Below are 16,966 nucleotides of genomic sequence, written 5' to 3'. Positions count from 1 at the left end.
GTTCTCATACCGTTGCTGCCATTTCAATGGCATTTGAGAAAATGTTTGAAACTTGGAAAATCTTCAAGAACAATGTACGTAACCTGACAAAGGCTTTGGAAGAATGTGGAGTTGCCAGTTTGCCATGCATGGGACACACACTGCAACTGGCTGTGAACGAAGGTGTTTTGGCCCAACGCAGCACATCTGACACAGTGGCAACAGGTAGGAAGATAGTGGGTCATGTTAAACACTCACAGCTAGCATACAGCCACCTGCAACCAGTACAGGAACAGCTTGGAGTGAAAACAGAAAGGCTTAATTAAGCAAGACGTTTCCACCAGATGGAACGGTACTTTTTACATAATCGAGAGCCTGCTGGAACAAAAACGAGTGCTTGGCGTGTACGCAGCTGACTGAGTTACCTGCAACAATCAGTACAAACCAATGGACTCACTGAAAACATGAACACACTCTTAGCTCCATTCGAACAACTGACTTGAGAAAAAGTTCCTCAACTGCGTCTGCAGCAGACGTGATACTCTCGTCATGGCATTGAAACGCCTGCTCAACAACAACTTCCGACACAGACCGTGGGATTAAAACTGGCAAAAGTACTCTACTAGACGCTGTGAACAAGCGATTCGGTGGCATTCTCTCTGAGCCTCTACTGTGTCGCCACGGTGCTCGATGCTAGGTACAAGGACCGCTACTCCGATGTAGACAAGAAACAGGGTTCACGTGAAACGTTAACAGACACAGCTGGGCAAGATGGAAACGGACACAGTGACATTGGGCACCGAGGAAGAGGACCTACGACAGACAGGGATGAAACGTCACTGCTTGACATGTATTATGAAATCCTGGTTGAAAATGAAACGACCGAACAAAAGAACAAAAAAGTGAAATACGTTTTGATTATGTTTTACTGGTAATGGAGACATACGTAAATGCCAACAAAATAACTTTGGTTGCACTTGGACACTACAGAAGTAACAAGCAGCGTTTCCCCATCCTAGCTAAAGCTGCGCGCATGTATCTTGGTGCTCCCTGTATTAGGGTGGACAGTGCAGCTTCCCACATTGTAGACGAAAAAAGAAACAGACTCTCGTGACAGCCGAGCAGGTCCTCTTTGTGAAGAAAAACCTCACCCAAATGTTAAAATTGTAAATGGGCAGTCCTATTGTAACCAGCCATCTAGAGTCACTGGAAACATGGTTACTAAGCCTAATGGCTTTTCTGTCATTCATCAATGTTAAAATTGTAAATGGGCAGTCCTATTGTAACCGGCCATCTAGAGTCACTGGAAACATGGTTACTAAGCCTAATGGCTTTTCTGTCATTCATCAATGTTAAAATTGTAAATGGGCAGTCCTATTGTAACCCAGCCATCTAGAGTCACTGGAAACATGGTTACTAAGTCTAATGGCTTTTCTGTCATTCATCAATGTTAAAATTGTAAATGGGCAGTCCTATTGTAACCCAGCCATCTAGAGTCACTGGAAACATGGTTACTAAGCCTAATGGCTTTTCTGGCATTCATCAATGTTAAAATTGTAAATGGGCAGTCCTATTGTAACCAGCCATCTAGAGTCACTGGAAACATGGTTACTAAGCCTAATGGCTTTTCTGTCATTCATCAATGTTAAAATTGTAAATGGGCAGTCCTATTGTAACCAGCCATCTAGAGTCACTGGAAACATGGTTACTAAGCCTAATGGCTTTTCTGTCATTCATCAATGTTAAAATTGTAAATGGGCAGTCCTATTGTAACCAGCCATCTAGAGTCACTGGAAACATGGTTACTAAGCCTAATTTTTCTGTCATTCATCAATGTTAAAATTGTAAATGGGCAGTCCTATTGTAACCAGCCATCTAGAGTCACTGGAAACATGGTTACTAAGCCTAATGGCTTTTCTGTCATTCATCAATGTTAAAATTGTAAATGGGCAGTCCTATTGTAACCAGCCATCTAGAGTCACTGGAAACATGGTTACTAAGCCTAATGGCTTTTCTGGCATTCATCAATGTTAAAATTGTAAATGGGCAGTCCTATTGTAACCAGCCATCTAGAGTCACTGGAAACATGGTTACTAAGCCTAATTTTTCTGTCATTCATCAATGTTAAAATTGTAAATGGGCAGTCCTATTGAACCCAGCCATCTAGAGTCACTGGAAACATGGTTACTAAGCCTAATGGCTTTTCTGTCATTTCAATGTTAAAATTTAAATGGGCAGTCCTATTGTAACCAGCCATCTAGAGTCACTGGAAACATGGTTACTTTTTTTCTGTCATTCATCAATGTTAAAATTGTAAATGGGCATTAGAACCAGCCATCTAGAGTCACTGGAAACATGGTTACTAAGCCTAATGGCTTTTCTGTCATTCATTTTAAAATTTAATACAAACCAGGAATCAGTATTTTTTTCCCATAAAAGATTTTTATTTAATACAAAGAATTTTTCCCTAAATGAAAGATTAGATGTGTTGTAGATTTTTATTTAATACAAAGGCAGTATTTTTCCCTAAATGAAAGATTAGATGTGTTGTAGATTTTTATTTAATACAAAGGCAGTATTTTTCCCTAAATGAAAGATTAGATGTGTTGTAGATTTTTATTTAATACAAAGGCAGTATTTTTCCCTAAATGAAAGATTAGATGTGTTGTAGATTTTTATTTAATACAAAGGCAGTATTTTTTCCCTAAATGAAAGATTAGATGTGTTGTAAATTTGCTTTCATTTTATTAATCAAATCAGCTGAGCACATTTGAAAAGCTTAAGTTGTCATTTATAGCAATTTGACAGCCTAGAGACAGTAATAAATAAGCAGTTAAAGCTAAAATGATGAACTGCATTTTAGTTTAAACCAATATTCCTTTCAAAGCATACGGTCAAGATTGGATAGTAAGAAGAGCCACCAGCAACTTAATCATCTTTGTAATGCAAAGTCTTTTGGCAAAGAAAATATTGGATATCTATATCGGACAAAAATGTCATATCGGTGCATCCCGAGTTCAGACCCCTTGACCTTTCCCACATTTTGTTATGTTACAGCCTTATTCTAAAATGTATTAAAATTGTCCCCCCTCCCATCAATCTACACACAATACCCGATAATGACAAAGCAAAAACAGTTTAGACATGTTTGCTAATTTATTAAAAATCAAAAGTAAATTTTAATATTGCCCTAAGTATTCAGACCCTTTACTCAGTACTTTGTTGAAACACCTTTGGCGGCAATTACAACCTCGAGTCTCCTTAAGTATGATGCTACAAGCTTGGCACACCTGTATTTGGGGAGTTTCTCCCAGTCTTCTCTGCAGATCTTCTCAAGCTCTGTCAGGTTGGATGGGGAGCATTGCTGCACAACTATTTTCAAGTCTCTCCAGAGATGTTAGATAGGGTTCAAGTCTGGGCTCTGGCTGGGCCATTCATGGACATTCAGAGACTTGCGTTGAAGCCACTCCTGCATTGCGCTTAGGGTCATCCTGTTGGAAGGTGAACCTTTGCCCCAGTCTGAGGTCCTGAGCGCTCTGGAGCGGGTTCAAGGATCTCTGTAGTTTGCTCTGTTAATCGTTCCCTCGATCCTGACTAGTCTCCCAGTCCCGCCCGCTGAAAAACATCCCCATAGCATGATGTTGCAAACACCATGCTTCCCAGTAGGGATGGTGCCAGGTTTCCTCCAGACGTGATGTATGGCATTCAGGCCAAACAGTTGAAACTTGGTTTCATCAGACCAGAGAATCTTGGTTATCATGGTCTGAGAGTCCTTTAGGTAAACTCCAAGTGGGCTGTCATGTGCCTTTTTACTGAGGAGTGGCTTCTGTCTGGCCACTCTACCATAAAGGCCTGATTGGTGGAGTGCTGCAGAGATGGTTGTCCTTCTGGAAGGTTATCCCATCTCCACAGAGGATCTCTGGAGCTCTGTCAGAGTGACCATCGGTTTCTTGGTGACCTCCCTGACCAAGGCCCTTCTCCCCCGATTGAGCAGTTTGTCAGGGCGGCCAGCTCTACGTAGTCTTGGTGGTTACAAACTTTTTCCATTTAAGAACGATGGAGGCCACTGTGTTCTTGGGGACCTTCAATGCTGCAGAAATGTTTTGGTATCTTTCTCCAGATCTGTACCATGACATAATCCTGTCTCTGAGCTTTATGGACAATTTCTTCGACCTCGTGGCTTGGTTTCTGCTCTGACATGCACTGTCAACTGTGGGACCTTATATAGACAGGTGTGTGCCTTTCCAAATTATGTCCAATCAATTGAATTTACCACAGGTGGACTCCAATCAAGTTGTAGAAACATCAAGGATGATCAATGGCAATTTCGAGTCTCATAGTAAAGGGTCTGAATACTTATGTAAATAAGATAAGATTTTTATATTATTTATATATATTAGCAAACATTTCTAAAAACCTGTTTTCAGTTTGTCTTATGGGGTCATGTGTGCAGAATGCTGAGAATGTTATTGTATTTAATTGATTTTAGAATAAGGCTGTAAAGTAACAATGTGGAACTTCACTACTATGGCCTATTTATTGCCTTACCACCTCACGCCATTTGCACACACTGTATATAGAATTTTTCTATTGTGTTATTGACTGTTTGTTTATTCCATGTGTAACTCTGTGTTTGTCGCACTGCTTTGCTTTATCTTGGCCAGGTCGCAGTTGTAAATGAGAACTTGTTCTCAACTGGCCTACCTGGTTAAATAAAGGTGTTCTTAACTGGCCTACCTGGTTGAATAAATAAAATTTAAAATAAGACTTTTTAACAACTTTGTAGACATTGCTTCAGTAAATGCTTTCATTCTCCACAAGCAGATGGCCAAAGCTAAAGGTCAAACCCCTTTCTCCCAGTTGACCTTCGAGAGCAGCTGGTGTTGGAAATGGCTGAATTGGGGCCCAACGCAACCTCACAACCATCACAAGACCCCCCTCCCTCCCACTCTAGGTGAGCGCCACTATCCAACCTCACAACCATCACAAGACCCCCCTCCCTCCCCTCTAGGTGAGCGCCACTATCCAACCTCACAACCATCACAAGACCCCCCTCCCTCCCCCACTCTAGGTGAGCGCCACTATCCAACCTCACAACCATCACAAGACCCCCTCCCCCACTCTAGGTGAGCGCCACTATCCAACCTCACAACCATCACAAGACCCCCTCCCTCCCACTCTAGGTGAGCGCCACTATCCAACCTCACAACCATCACAAGACCCCCCTCCCTCCCACTCTAGGTGAGCGCCACTATCCAACCTCACAACCATCACAAGACCCCCTCCCTCCCACTCTAGGTGAGCGCCACTATCCAACCTCACAACCATCACAAGACCCCCCTCCCACTCTAGGTGAGCGCCACTATCCAACCTCACAACCATCACAAGACCCCCCCTCCCTCCCCCTCCCACTCTAGGTGAGCGCCACTATCCAACCTCACACCATCACAAGAACCCCTCCCTCCCTCCCACTCTAGGTGAGCGCCACTATCCAACCTCACAACCATCACAAGACCCCCCTCCCTCCCCCTCTAGGTGAGCGCCACTATCCAACCTCACAACCATCACAAGACCCCCTCCCTCCCACTCTAGGTGAGCGCCACTATCCAACCTCATCACAAGACCCCCTCCTCCCTCCCACTCTAGGTGAGCGCCACTATCCAACCTCACAACCATCACAAGACCCCCTCCCTCCCCCCCTCTAGGTGAGCGCCACTATCCAACCTCACAACCATCACAAGACCCCCCTCCCTCCCTCCCACTCTAGGTGAGCGCCACTATCCAACCATCACAAGACCCCAAGACCCCCCTCCCACTCCCACTCTAGGTGAGCGCCACTATCCAACCTCACAACCATCACAAGACCCCCTCCCTCCCACTCTAGGTGAGCGCCACTATCCAACCTCACAACCATCACAAGACCCCCCACTCTAGGTGAGCACCACTATCCAACCTCACAACCATCACAAGACCCCCTCCCTCCCTCTAGGTGAGCGCCACTATCCAACCTCACAACCATCACAAGACCCCCCCCTCTAGGTGAGCGCCACTATCCAACCTCACAACCATCACAAGACCCCCCCCCCCCCTCTAGGTGAGCGCCACTATCCAACCTCACAACCATCACAAGACCCCCCCCCCCCTCTAGGTGAGCACCACTATCCAACCTCACAACCATCACAAGACCCCCCCCCCCCACTCTAGGTGAGCGCCACTATCCAACCTCACAACCATCACAAGACCCCCCCCTCTCTAGGTGAGCACCACTATCCAACCTCACAACCATCACAAGACCCCCCCCTCTCCCAGGTGAGCACCACTATCCAACCTCACAACCATCACAAGACCCCCCCCCTCTAGGTGAGCGCCACTATCCAACCTCACAACCATCACAAGACCCCCCCACTCTAGGTGAGCACCACTATCCAACCTCACAACCATCACAAGACCCCCCTCTAGGTGAGCACCACTATCCAACCTCACAACCATCACAAGACCCCCCCCCCTCTAGGTGAGCACCACTATCCAACCTCACAACCATCACAAGACCCCCCTCTAGGTGAGCACCACTATCCAACCTCACAACCATCACAAGACCCCCCCTAGGTGAGCACCACTATCCAACCTCACAACCATCACAAGACCCCCCCCCTCTAGGTGAGCGCCACTATCCAACCTCACAACCATCACAAGACCCCCCTCTAGGTGAGCGCCACTATCCAACCTCACAACCATCACAAGACCCCCCCTCCTCTAGGTGAGCGCCACTATCCAACCTCACAACCATCACAAGACCCCCCTCCCTCCCCTCCCCCTAGGTGAGCGCCACTATCCAACCTCACAACCATCACAAGACCCCCCTCCCTCCCACTCTAGGTGAGCGCCACTATCCAACCTCACAACCATCACAAGACCCCCTCCCTCCCCTCTAGGTGAGCGCCACTATCCAACCTCACAACCATCACAAGACCCCCCTCCCTCCCACTCTAGGTGAGCGCCACTATCCAACCATCACAAGACCCCCCTCCCTCCCTCCCCACTCTAGGTGAGCGCCACTATCCAACCTCACAACCATCACAAGACCCCCCACTCTAGGTGAGCACCACTATCCAACCTCACAACCATCACAAGACCCCCCTCTAGGTGAGCACCACTATCCAACCTCACAACCATCACAAGACCCCCCTCTAGGTGAGCACCACTATCCAACCTCACAACCATCACAAGACCCCCCTCTAGGTGAGCACCACTATCCAACCTCACAACCATCACAAGACCCCCCCCCTCTAGGTGAGCACCACTATCCAACCTCACAACCATCACAAGACCCCCCTCCCAGCCTAGGTGAGCACCACTATCCAACCTCACAACCATCACAAGACCCCCCCCCTCTAGGTGAGCACCACTATCCAACCTCACAACCATCACAAGCCCCCCCTCTAGGTGAGCACCACTATCCAACCTCACAACCATCACAAGACCCCCCTAGGTGAGCACCACTATCCAACCTCACAACCATCACAAGACCCCCCCCTCTAGGTGAGCACCACTATCCAACCTCACAACCATCACAAGACCCCCCCCACTCTAGGTGAGCACCACTATCCAACCTCACAACCATCACAAGACCCCCCTCTAGGTGAGCCCACTATCCCTCCCCATCACAAGACCCCCTCTAGGTGAGCACCACTATCCAACCTCACAACCATCACAAGACCCCCTCCCCACTCCCCATCTCTAGGTGAGCACCACTATCCAACCTCACAACCATCACAAGACCCCCCTCTAGGTGAGCACCCTCCCCCCCTCTAGGTGAGCACCACTATCCAACCTCACAACCATCACAAGACCCCCCTCTAGGTGAGCACCACTATCCAACCTCACAACCATCACAAGACCCCCCCACTCTAGGTGAGCACCACTATCCAACCTCACAGCCATCACAAGACCCCCCTCTAGGTGAGCACCACTATCCAACCTCACAACCATCACAAGACCCCCCACTAGGTGAGCACCACTATCCAACCTCACCTCATATAAGACCCCCCTCTAGGTGAGCACCACTATCCAACCTCACAACCATCACAAGTGTATACATCTAGGTGAGCACCACTATCCAACCTCACAATATCACAAGACCCCCCTCTAGGTGAGCACCACTATCCAACCTCACAACATCACAAGACCCCCTCTAGGTGAGCACCACTATCCATACCTCACAACCATCACATATATCTATATGAGCCCACTATCCAACCTCACAACCATCACAAGACCCCCATCTAGGTGAGCACCACTATCCAACCTCACAACCATCACAAGACCCCCCTATATGAGGCACACTATCCAACCTCACAACCATCACAAGACCCCCCCCTATATGAGCACCACTATCCAACCTCACAACCATCACAAGACCCCCCTCTAGGTGAGCACCACTATCCAACCTCACAACCATCACAAGACCCCCTCTATATGAGCATACTATCCAACCTCACAACCATCACAAGACCCCCCTCTAGGTGAGCACCACTATCCAACCTCACAACCATCACAAGACCCCCCTCTAGGTGAGCACCACTATCTATACCATATCATATCTAGGTGACACCACTATCCAACCTCACAACCATCCCCCCTCTAGGTGAGCACCACTATCCAACCTCACAACCATCACAAGACCCCCCTCTAGGTGAGCACCACTATCCAACCTCACAACCATCACAAGACCCCCTCTAGGTGAGCACCACTATCCAACCTCACAACCATCACAAGACCCCCCTCTAGGTGAGCACCACTATCCAACCTCACAACCATCACAAGACCCCCCCCTCTAGGTGAGCACCACTATCCAACCTCACAACCATCACAAGACCCCCTCTAGGTGAGCGCCACTATCCAACCTCACAACCATCACAAGACCCCCCTCTAGGTGAGCACCACTATCCAACCTCACAACCATCACAAGACCCCCCTCTAGGTGAGCGCCACTATCCAACCTCACAACCATCACAAGACCCCCCCCTCTAGGTGAGCACCACTATCCAACCTCACAACCATCACAAGACTCTAGGTGAGCACCACTATCCAACCTCACAACCATCACAAGACCCCCCTCTAGGTGAGCACCACTATCCAACCTCACAACCATCACAAGACCCCCCTCTAGGTGACACCACTATCACAAGACCTCACAGCACCATATCCAACCTCACATCACAAGACCCCCTCTAGGTGAGCACCACTATCCAACCTCACAACCATCACAAGACCCCCTCTAGGTGAGCACCACTATCCAACCTCACAACCATCACAAGACCCCCCTCTAGGTGAGCACCACTATCCAACCTCACAACCATCACAAGACCCCCCTCTAGGTGAGCACCACTATCCAACCTCACAACCATCACAAGACCCCCCTAGGTGAGCACCACTATCCAACCTCACAACCATCACAAGACCCCCCTCTAGGTGAGCACCACTATCCAACCTCACAACCATCACAAGACCCCCCTAGGTGAGCACCACTATCCAACCTCACAACCATCACAAGACCCCCCTCTAGGTGAGCACCACTATCCAACCTCACAACCATCACAAGACCCCCCTCTAGGTGAGCACCACTATCCAACCTCACAACCATCACAAGACCCCCCCTCTAGGTGAGCACCACTATCCAACCTCACAACCATCACAAGACCCCCCTCTAGGTGAGCACCACTATCCAACCTCACAACCATCACAAGACCCCCCACCCTCTAGGTGAGCACCACTATCCAACCTCACATATATCACAAGACCCCCCCACCACTATCCAACCTCACAACCATCACACCAAGACTACCATATATCCAACCTCACACCATCACAAGACCCCCCACCACTATCCAACCTCACCATCACAAGACCCCCACCACTATCCAACCTCACAACCATCACAAGACCCCCCACCACTATCCAACCTCACAACCATCACAAGACCCCCCACCACTGTCCAACCTCACAACCATCACAAGACCCCCCCCACCACCACTATCCAACCTCACAACCATCACAAGACCCCCACCACTATCCAACCTCACCACCATCACAAGACCCCCCACCACTATCCAACCTCACCATCACAAGACCCCCCACCACTATCCAACCTCACAACCATCACAAGACCCCCCTCTAGGTGAGCACCACTATCCAACCTCACAACCATCACAAGACCCCCCACCACTATCCAACACACATGTCAAAAGGAAGAACCGAAAGCAGTGAAATGCCAGACCTCCAGAATGTCAGTTCGCTTTTGTTTTCCTGGCAGAGAGGGACTGCTTCAAAGACTATCATGACATGCACAAGCTATGGTGAAAGTGAAATCTAATCATCTACACCTGGGATGGAAAACAAACACGAATTCCATTTATAAATAGTTGATTTCTATTTTTGCACCTTTTTTAGTGAAGGACATGTGTGTAACCAAGTTTGTGTTTGATAAGACGTAGAGATTTACATATATATACATACATACACACACACATCTGTTGCTGTTGCTTTTATACTGTAAACAGTTCATTTGTATGTGGGACCAATACATTGGATATGCCTAGGCTAAACGTTCAGTATGTCCCCTGTATGTCCCCCGACACCACCATTTGTATGCGGGACCAATACATTGGATATGCCTAGGCTAAACGTTCAGTATGTCCCCTGTATGTCCCCCGACACCACCACATTTGAGAGTGGTTGTTGTAGAAATGTGTATTTTTATTTTTATAGTGAACAATAACTTTTAGGCACACCCAGTGTGGAAAAACAGTGCAGACTGTTTGGAGAGGTTTAGGGACACCATGACCACACCTGACACCACTTACTAAAACATCTGCCCATTTCTAGTTAGGTCTATCAATCCCACTGTCTTCTGATATTGTTAACATTGTGGAAGCCATCTGATGTGTTTCCAGCTTTGGGCATCAATGAAAAGGTTTCATCAGACCAGAGAATCTTGTTTCTCATGGTCTGAGACTCCTTTAGGTGCCTTTAAGCAAACTCAATGAAAGATGACTTTCAAAATAAATAAGTTGTTTGTGCTTGATCTTGAGTTTTATGAACGATATAACTCCTATCTTCTGATCTTTTCCTCAATCTCCAAGATGTCTTCTTTCCAAATATAACAAGTTTTGGCATGTCAGAATCATGTAATTACACAAGAATAGCAGTTACTATTTAGGCAGAAATCTACATTTTGCCATTACATTTGAGGTTAAGACAACACGTTTCACATTTTTTTACTTGAGAAATACTGCAAACACCTCAGATGTAAAATTGAGCAACTAGATTTCTTGAGTTATCTTCATTTTGTGGAAGTGAAATAGGCTTCTGCGTCTACAGTGTCATGGAGGACAAACACCATTAACCAAACGCGGAATCGGTCAGGAAACATACCTCTAAGACAGGGTTTTCGTAGGAAAATGTGGCGCCAGACCTCTGACTGGCAGCATTTTAATTTACCGGAGATTTGAGAACCTTATGCAATGGGTGTATCACCTGATTAGGCGTCCATCCACGGTGCTCAGAATGACATTTTAATTTACCGGAGATTTGAGGAACCTGCCGGACCCATATGCAATGGGTGTATCACCTGATTAGGGCGTCCATCCACGGTGCTCAGAATGACATTTTAATTTACCGGAGATTTGAGGAACCTACCGGACCCATATGCAATGGGTGTATCACCTGATTAGGGCGTCCATCCACGGTGCTCAGAATGGCATTTTAATTTACCGGAGATTTGAGGAACCTACCGGACCCATATGCAATGGGTGTATCACCTGATTAGGGCGTCCATCCACGGTGCTCAGAATGACAAATCACATTTAGATTATGGTAATTAATATTAACAGAACATGCAAGTCGAGGATGGTCAGCTTGTCGAGAAAGAAATGGCCTATTCCAAAACGGACTATGGAACAATTGTTGAATATTATACACTACCGTTCAGAAGTTTGAGGTCACTTAGAAATGTCCTTGTTTTTGAAAAAGATATCAAATCAAATTGATAAGAAAAACAGTGTAGACCTTGTTAATGTTGTAAATTACTATTGTAGCTGGAAAAGGCAGATTTTTTATGGAATATTTACATAGGCGTAGAAACCAATTATCAGCAACTATCACACCTGTGTTCCAATGGCATGTTGTGTTAGCTAATCCAAGTTTATTATTTAAAAAAGTCTAACTGATCATTAGAAAAGCATTTTGCAATTATGTTAGCACAGCTGAAAACTGATGTTCTGATTAAAGAAGCAATACAACTGGCCTTTAGACTAGTTGAGTATCTGGAGCATCAGCATTTGTGGGTTCGATTACAGGCTCAAAATGGCCAGAAACAAAGAACTTTCTTCTGAAACTCGTCAGTCTATTCTTGTTCTGAGAAATGAAGGCTATTCCATTCGTGAAATTGCCAAGAAACTGAAGCTCTCGTACAACGCTGTGTACTACTCCCTTCACAGAACAGCGCAAACTGTCTCTAACCAGAATAGAAAGAGGAGTGGGAGGCCCCGGTGCACAACTGAGCAAGAGTACAAGTACATTAGTCTCGTTTGAGAAACAGACGCCGCACAAGTCCTCAACTGGCAGCTTCATTAAATAGTACCCGCAAAACACCTGCCTCAATGTCAACAGTGAAGAGGTGACTCCGGAATGCTGGCCTTCTAGGCAGAGTTGCAAAGAAAAAGCCATATTTCCGACTGGCCAATAAAAAGAAAAGATTAAGATGGGCAGAATAACACAGACATTGAACAGGGGAAGATTGGAAAAAAGTGTTATGGACAGACAAATCTAAGTTTGAGGTGTTCGGATCACAAAGAACAACATTTGTGAGACGCAAAAAAAATGAAAAGATGCTGGAGGAGTGCTTGACACCATCTGTCAATCATAGTGGAGTTAACGTGATGGTCTGGGGGTGCTTTGGTGGTGGTAAAGTGGGAGATTTGTACAGTGTAAAAAGGATCTTGAAGAAGGAAGGCTATTACTTCATTTTGCAATGCCATACCCTGTGGACAGCGCTTAATTGGAGCCAATTTCCTCCTACAACAGGACAATGACCCAAGCACAGCTCCAAATTATGCAATAACACTTTAGGGAAGCAGCAGTCAGCTGGTATTCTGTCTATAATGGAGTGGCCAGCACAGTCACTGGATCTCAACCCTATTGAGCTGTTGTGGGAGCAGCTTGACCGTATGGTACGTAAGAAGTGCCCATCAAGCCAATCCAACTTCTGGGAGGTGCTTCAGGAAGCATGGGGTGAAATCTCTTCAGATTACCTCAACAAATTGACAACTAGAGAGCACCAAAGGTCTGCAAGGCTGTAATTGCTGCAAATTGAGGATTCTTTGACTAAAGCAATGATTAAAAATCCTGATTTATAACTTTGTCAACGTCTTAACTATATTTCCTATTCATTTTGCAACTCATTTTATGCATGTTTTCATGGAAAACAAGGTCATTTCTAAGTGACCCCAAACTTTTGTGTGTATGTATATAGCTTAAAATGTTGATTAACAATTTCATCACATTATAAGTGCAGCAGTGTGCATAAGGCAGTAGGCTGTGTGAATGTTCGTTCCATAATGCAATTACCGGGAAAGTTGTCAAAAGCACACCACACATGGAGGCTTCATGTGACAGAATGAAAAATATCCATTAGACATTTTTCAAGAGGGGATATCTAATATGCAACAACTAGCATGGGTTGCTGATATGACTAGGATTGTGCCTACGTCTCTACTAACTTTGCACAACGAGACAGCAATATTTGCCAAATTCTTCCTTGCAGAATTGTTCAAGCTCAGTCAAATTGCATGGTGACTGCTCATGGGCTGCACTCTTCAAGTCATTCCACAGATTCTGGATGGGATTTAGGTCGGGGCTCTGACAAGGCCACTCACCTTCTTGTCCTTCAGCCGCTGTACGGTTGCTTTAGCGGTGCTTTGGGTCATTGTTATGTTGAAACGTGATCCATCTTCCCATTTTCAACTTCCTGGCAGAGGGATGCAGGTTCTCCTCAAGAATCTGTAAGTATTTTACACTGTCCATTTCCCCTTCTATCCTGATAAGTGCTCCAGTCCCTGCTGCAGAGAACCCCCCACACACACAACAGGATGCTGCCAGCGCCGTGCTTTACTGTAGGCATGGTGTTCTTTGGGTGGAAAGATGTATTGGGTTTTTGCCAGACATATTGTTTTGCGTTCAGGCCAAAAAGTTCAATTTTGAAAAAAAAAAAAAAAAAACACTCCGACAACTCCGTCTTACCCAGGCAACTAGAGTGAGTTCTAAATGTATCCCTTTCCAAGCACATGTGTTGACTTTCTTATTGAAAAATTAACAAGTGGGTTCATAATAATATAATAATGGAACCAGATTTTGTTAAAAGACATTCCAGGTGCTTGTACTACTATCTAGCTACACCTAGGATTATTTACATTTGCAATGCGAGTGAGCTACAACTTTGTGGGTGTAGGACCTCTAAAGCCTAAACAACCAGGTGTAATTATAAGTTTGTCAAATCTAGCACCATTACAATGATTACATGCATTACCATTCTCAGAAGCCCTATGTTTACATCTTGGAACAGAATTGTTTATTGGTTCCTGCTTTGGAAGTGGTGCTATTTGTGGACCTGACACAGAGAGAGCCTGCATGTCAAGCCCTGCCCCATTCAGTGACAGCTACCAGTCACTGCAGAGGTGTGTGCCTGTGTGTGCACGCGCGCTCGTCCGGTTGTGTTATTAGTGCACAGCAGCCTTATGTAAACACAGACACCATGCCCCACAGTGAGACAACCCAGGCAGACCATTTCCATCTATATCCCAATTATGACAGAGAAGCAGCAGCCTATAGTTATCCTATAGCTACAGCCTCCCTCTCTTGAGTCTTGTTGGTCAGTTGCAGAACAGAAGTGGAAAGGTAAACATGTGCTAAGTTTAACCCAAACATAACATACACGTTGCCTTTATAACGGTGAGTAAGTTAATGTCAAAACACCCTGGTAGAGTTTCATTGGATGCAAACAAAGCGGGGAAAAAAAGAAATCAAAACAGCAGACCTCAAAGATTAGCATGCTATTGTAGAGATGAGAGCTGAATGTGGATCAGCAGTTTCATTCATAAACATAGGGGTAAAAAAAAAAAAAAAACACACAGGCTTAAAATCGCATCACAACTATCACTGATTCTTTAATGACACTAAGACAGTCTTGAAGTGGCTCAAGTTAAAAACAGACCTACCTTTATCACTTGGGTGTGGAGTCACTCAACACTATGATTGCCTACCTGAAGAAGTTAAGAGCACACTCGTTGACTTTCCTCCCTTCATTCAGACACTTTCTTGGGTCCTTCTCCTCCCAGCGACAGAGCATGAACTCCTTGTTGGCCTTGTCACACTGAGAGCCATAGTGGTGGGCAGCTCCCTTCAGCACCGCAGACGACACACTGATCTACACATGAGCAAGGGAAGAATATGACACTATTTAACACAAACACACATGCTGTATTTAGAAACGTCTAGCCTACTTCCATATCAAACATTAACAGCCTAATCTAGTTGCCTATTGCAAAATAATTCCACAACAACACGCTAGCTTGTTAGCTTATCTTGCACTGTAGGGTATAGCCAACAACCCTGGGCATGTTAGAGACAGCTGTGTTTGTACGTCCCAAATGCTAGCAAACTTTCTACCCAGATCTTATCGCAATCTAGCTATGCGTATACAATACTTTCCAATCACCACAAAAGCTAGCACACGAAACCTAGCTACTAAACCTGTTGGGAAGCCAGTACAATAGTAGCCTATTTAGAAAACGTTATAACTACCGGTTTCCAGCCTGCTAGTGCTATGCTAGCTGCAATTGCAGCTGATTTAGCTAACTAGCTAGCTAGCTAGCATTGCCAACCAGATTGTTCCTCAATACTATGATTCGTGCTTACCTCCTCAACATTCAAGTCGTTAAAAGTGGGAACCTCCACCGAACCCGGCATGGTTCGGTTTATGTTAGAATAATCGAAATGAGAGAATAAAGTGCTGAACTCCTCAACACACTCAAGGTCCTCGTCTACCTTCAGGACGAACCCGCACAAGGAAGGTCAGTGTATTGCGCATGTCTGCAGGTTTCGAATGCATTTCAGTGACGCAATTTCTTTGCGACACACAACTGAGAAAATGTGAGCCATTTCGTCTCTTTACTCGATTTTTAGAGCAATTTGCATTGTCTCAAGTATTGAGTTAACAAGCCTTGTTTTTTTCTCAGACAAGAGATAACATGCTCGGCTTCTTTAAGCATAATAAACTTAATGCAAATGGTGAAATTGTCAAAAAGACACAACCCTAGCTTCACCGTTTCCACGGAGACGTGGTCAAACAAACACCCTGCAGGCCTAGTTGCAGAAATTGGTTCCCACTAGATAGCACAGGCACAAAATAAATTGGTCAAATCGTAAAAGTGAAGGAAAAGAAAATGTGCTTTTTGGTCTTAAATTAAGGTCAGCGGTTAGGTTTAAAAATCACATATTAATAAGAGAAATTGTATAAATATGCGGAGTTTATGACTTTAACTGGTGACGCCCACAGAAACCAGACAGCTATTAGCTAAACTAACCCCAGTTGTTCTATGTAGCTTTCAATAAAATAACAAATATGGAGTTCACAGGTAGCAGTTACACTGGAGGCTTCAAGAATGGCAGCTAAATGAATCCCTATTTTTGTCATAGAAATTTAGCAAACTGGTCTGTGTCAAAATTGTAATGTTGGGAAGCTAGCTAGCTTGCACCAGTTCTTGCACAAGTTGAAGTTCATTGTTCTCATCTCACCACTGGTGAATTAGATATGTCATTTTCTCTGTTCTTCAGGATGGAGGGAGAAGAGTATAAATTCCCCACAGAGACCAGATATGTTGGGGAGATGAAGAATGACATGTTCCATGGAAAAGGTGTACTCCATTTCCCA

The 16,966-nt window shown here is 45.5% G+C and overlaps 1 protein-coding gene across 1 annotated transcript in view; it reads right to left on the bottom strand.

Annotated features, from left to right (window-relative positions):
• ndufa8 (NADH:ubiquinone oxidoreductase subunit A8) overlaps positions 1-16,119 on the bottom strand; it is a 29,678-nt gene extending 13,559 nt beyond the window's left edge. The window contains exons 1-2 of the mRNA XM_024381185.2: positions 15,952-16,119; positions 15,297-15,460 (exon numbers count right to left, since the gene is read on the bottom strand). Of these exons, the coding sequence (XP_024236953.1) occupies positions 15,297-15,460; positions 15,952-16,002 (215 nt within the window). The 5' untranslated portion in view covers positions 16,003-16,119. The remainder of the gene's footprint in view (positions 1-15,296; positions 15,461-15,951) is intronic.
• Positions 16,120-16,966: the final 847 nt, after the last annotated feature.

This window comes from Oncorhynchus tshawytscha, linkage group LG20 (genome assembly GCF_018296145.1).
Source record: "Oncorhynchus tshawytscha isolate Ot180627B linkage group LG20, Otsh_v2.0, whole genome shotgun sequence".
In the NCBI taxonomy this organism is placed as follows: Eukaryota; Metazoa; Chordata; class Actinopteri; order Salmoniformes; family Salmonidae; genus Oncorhynchus; species Oncorhynchus tshawytscha.
Note: the sequence above shows the minus strand (reverse complement) of the source record. Positions and strands in the feature narration are given on the sequence as shown.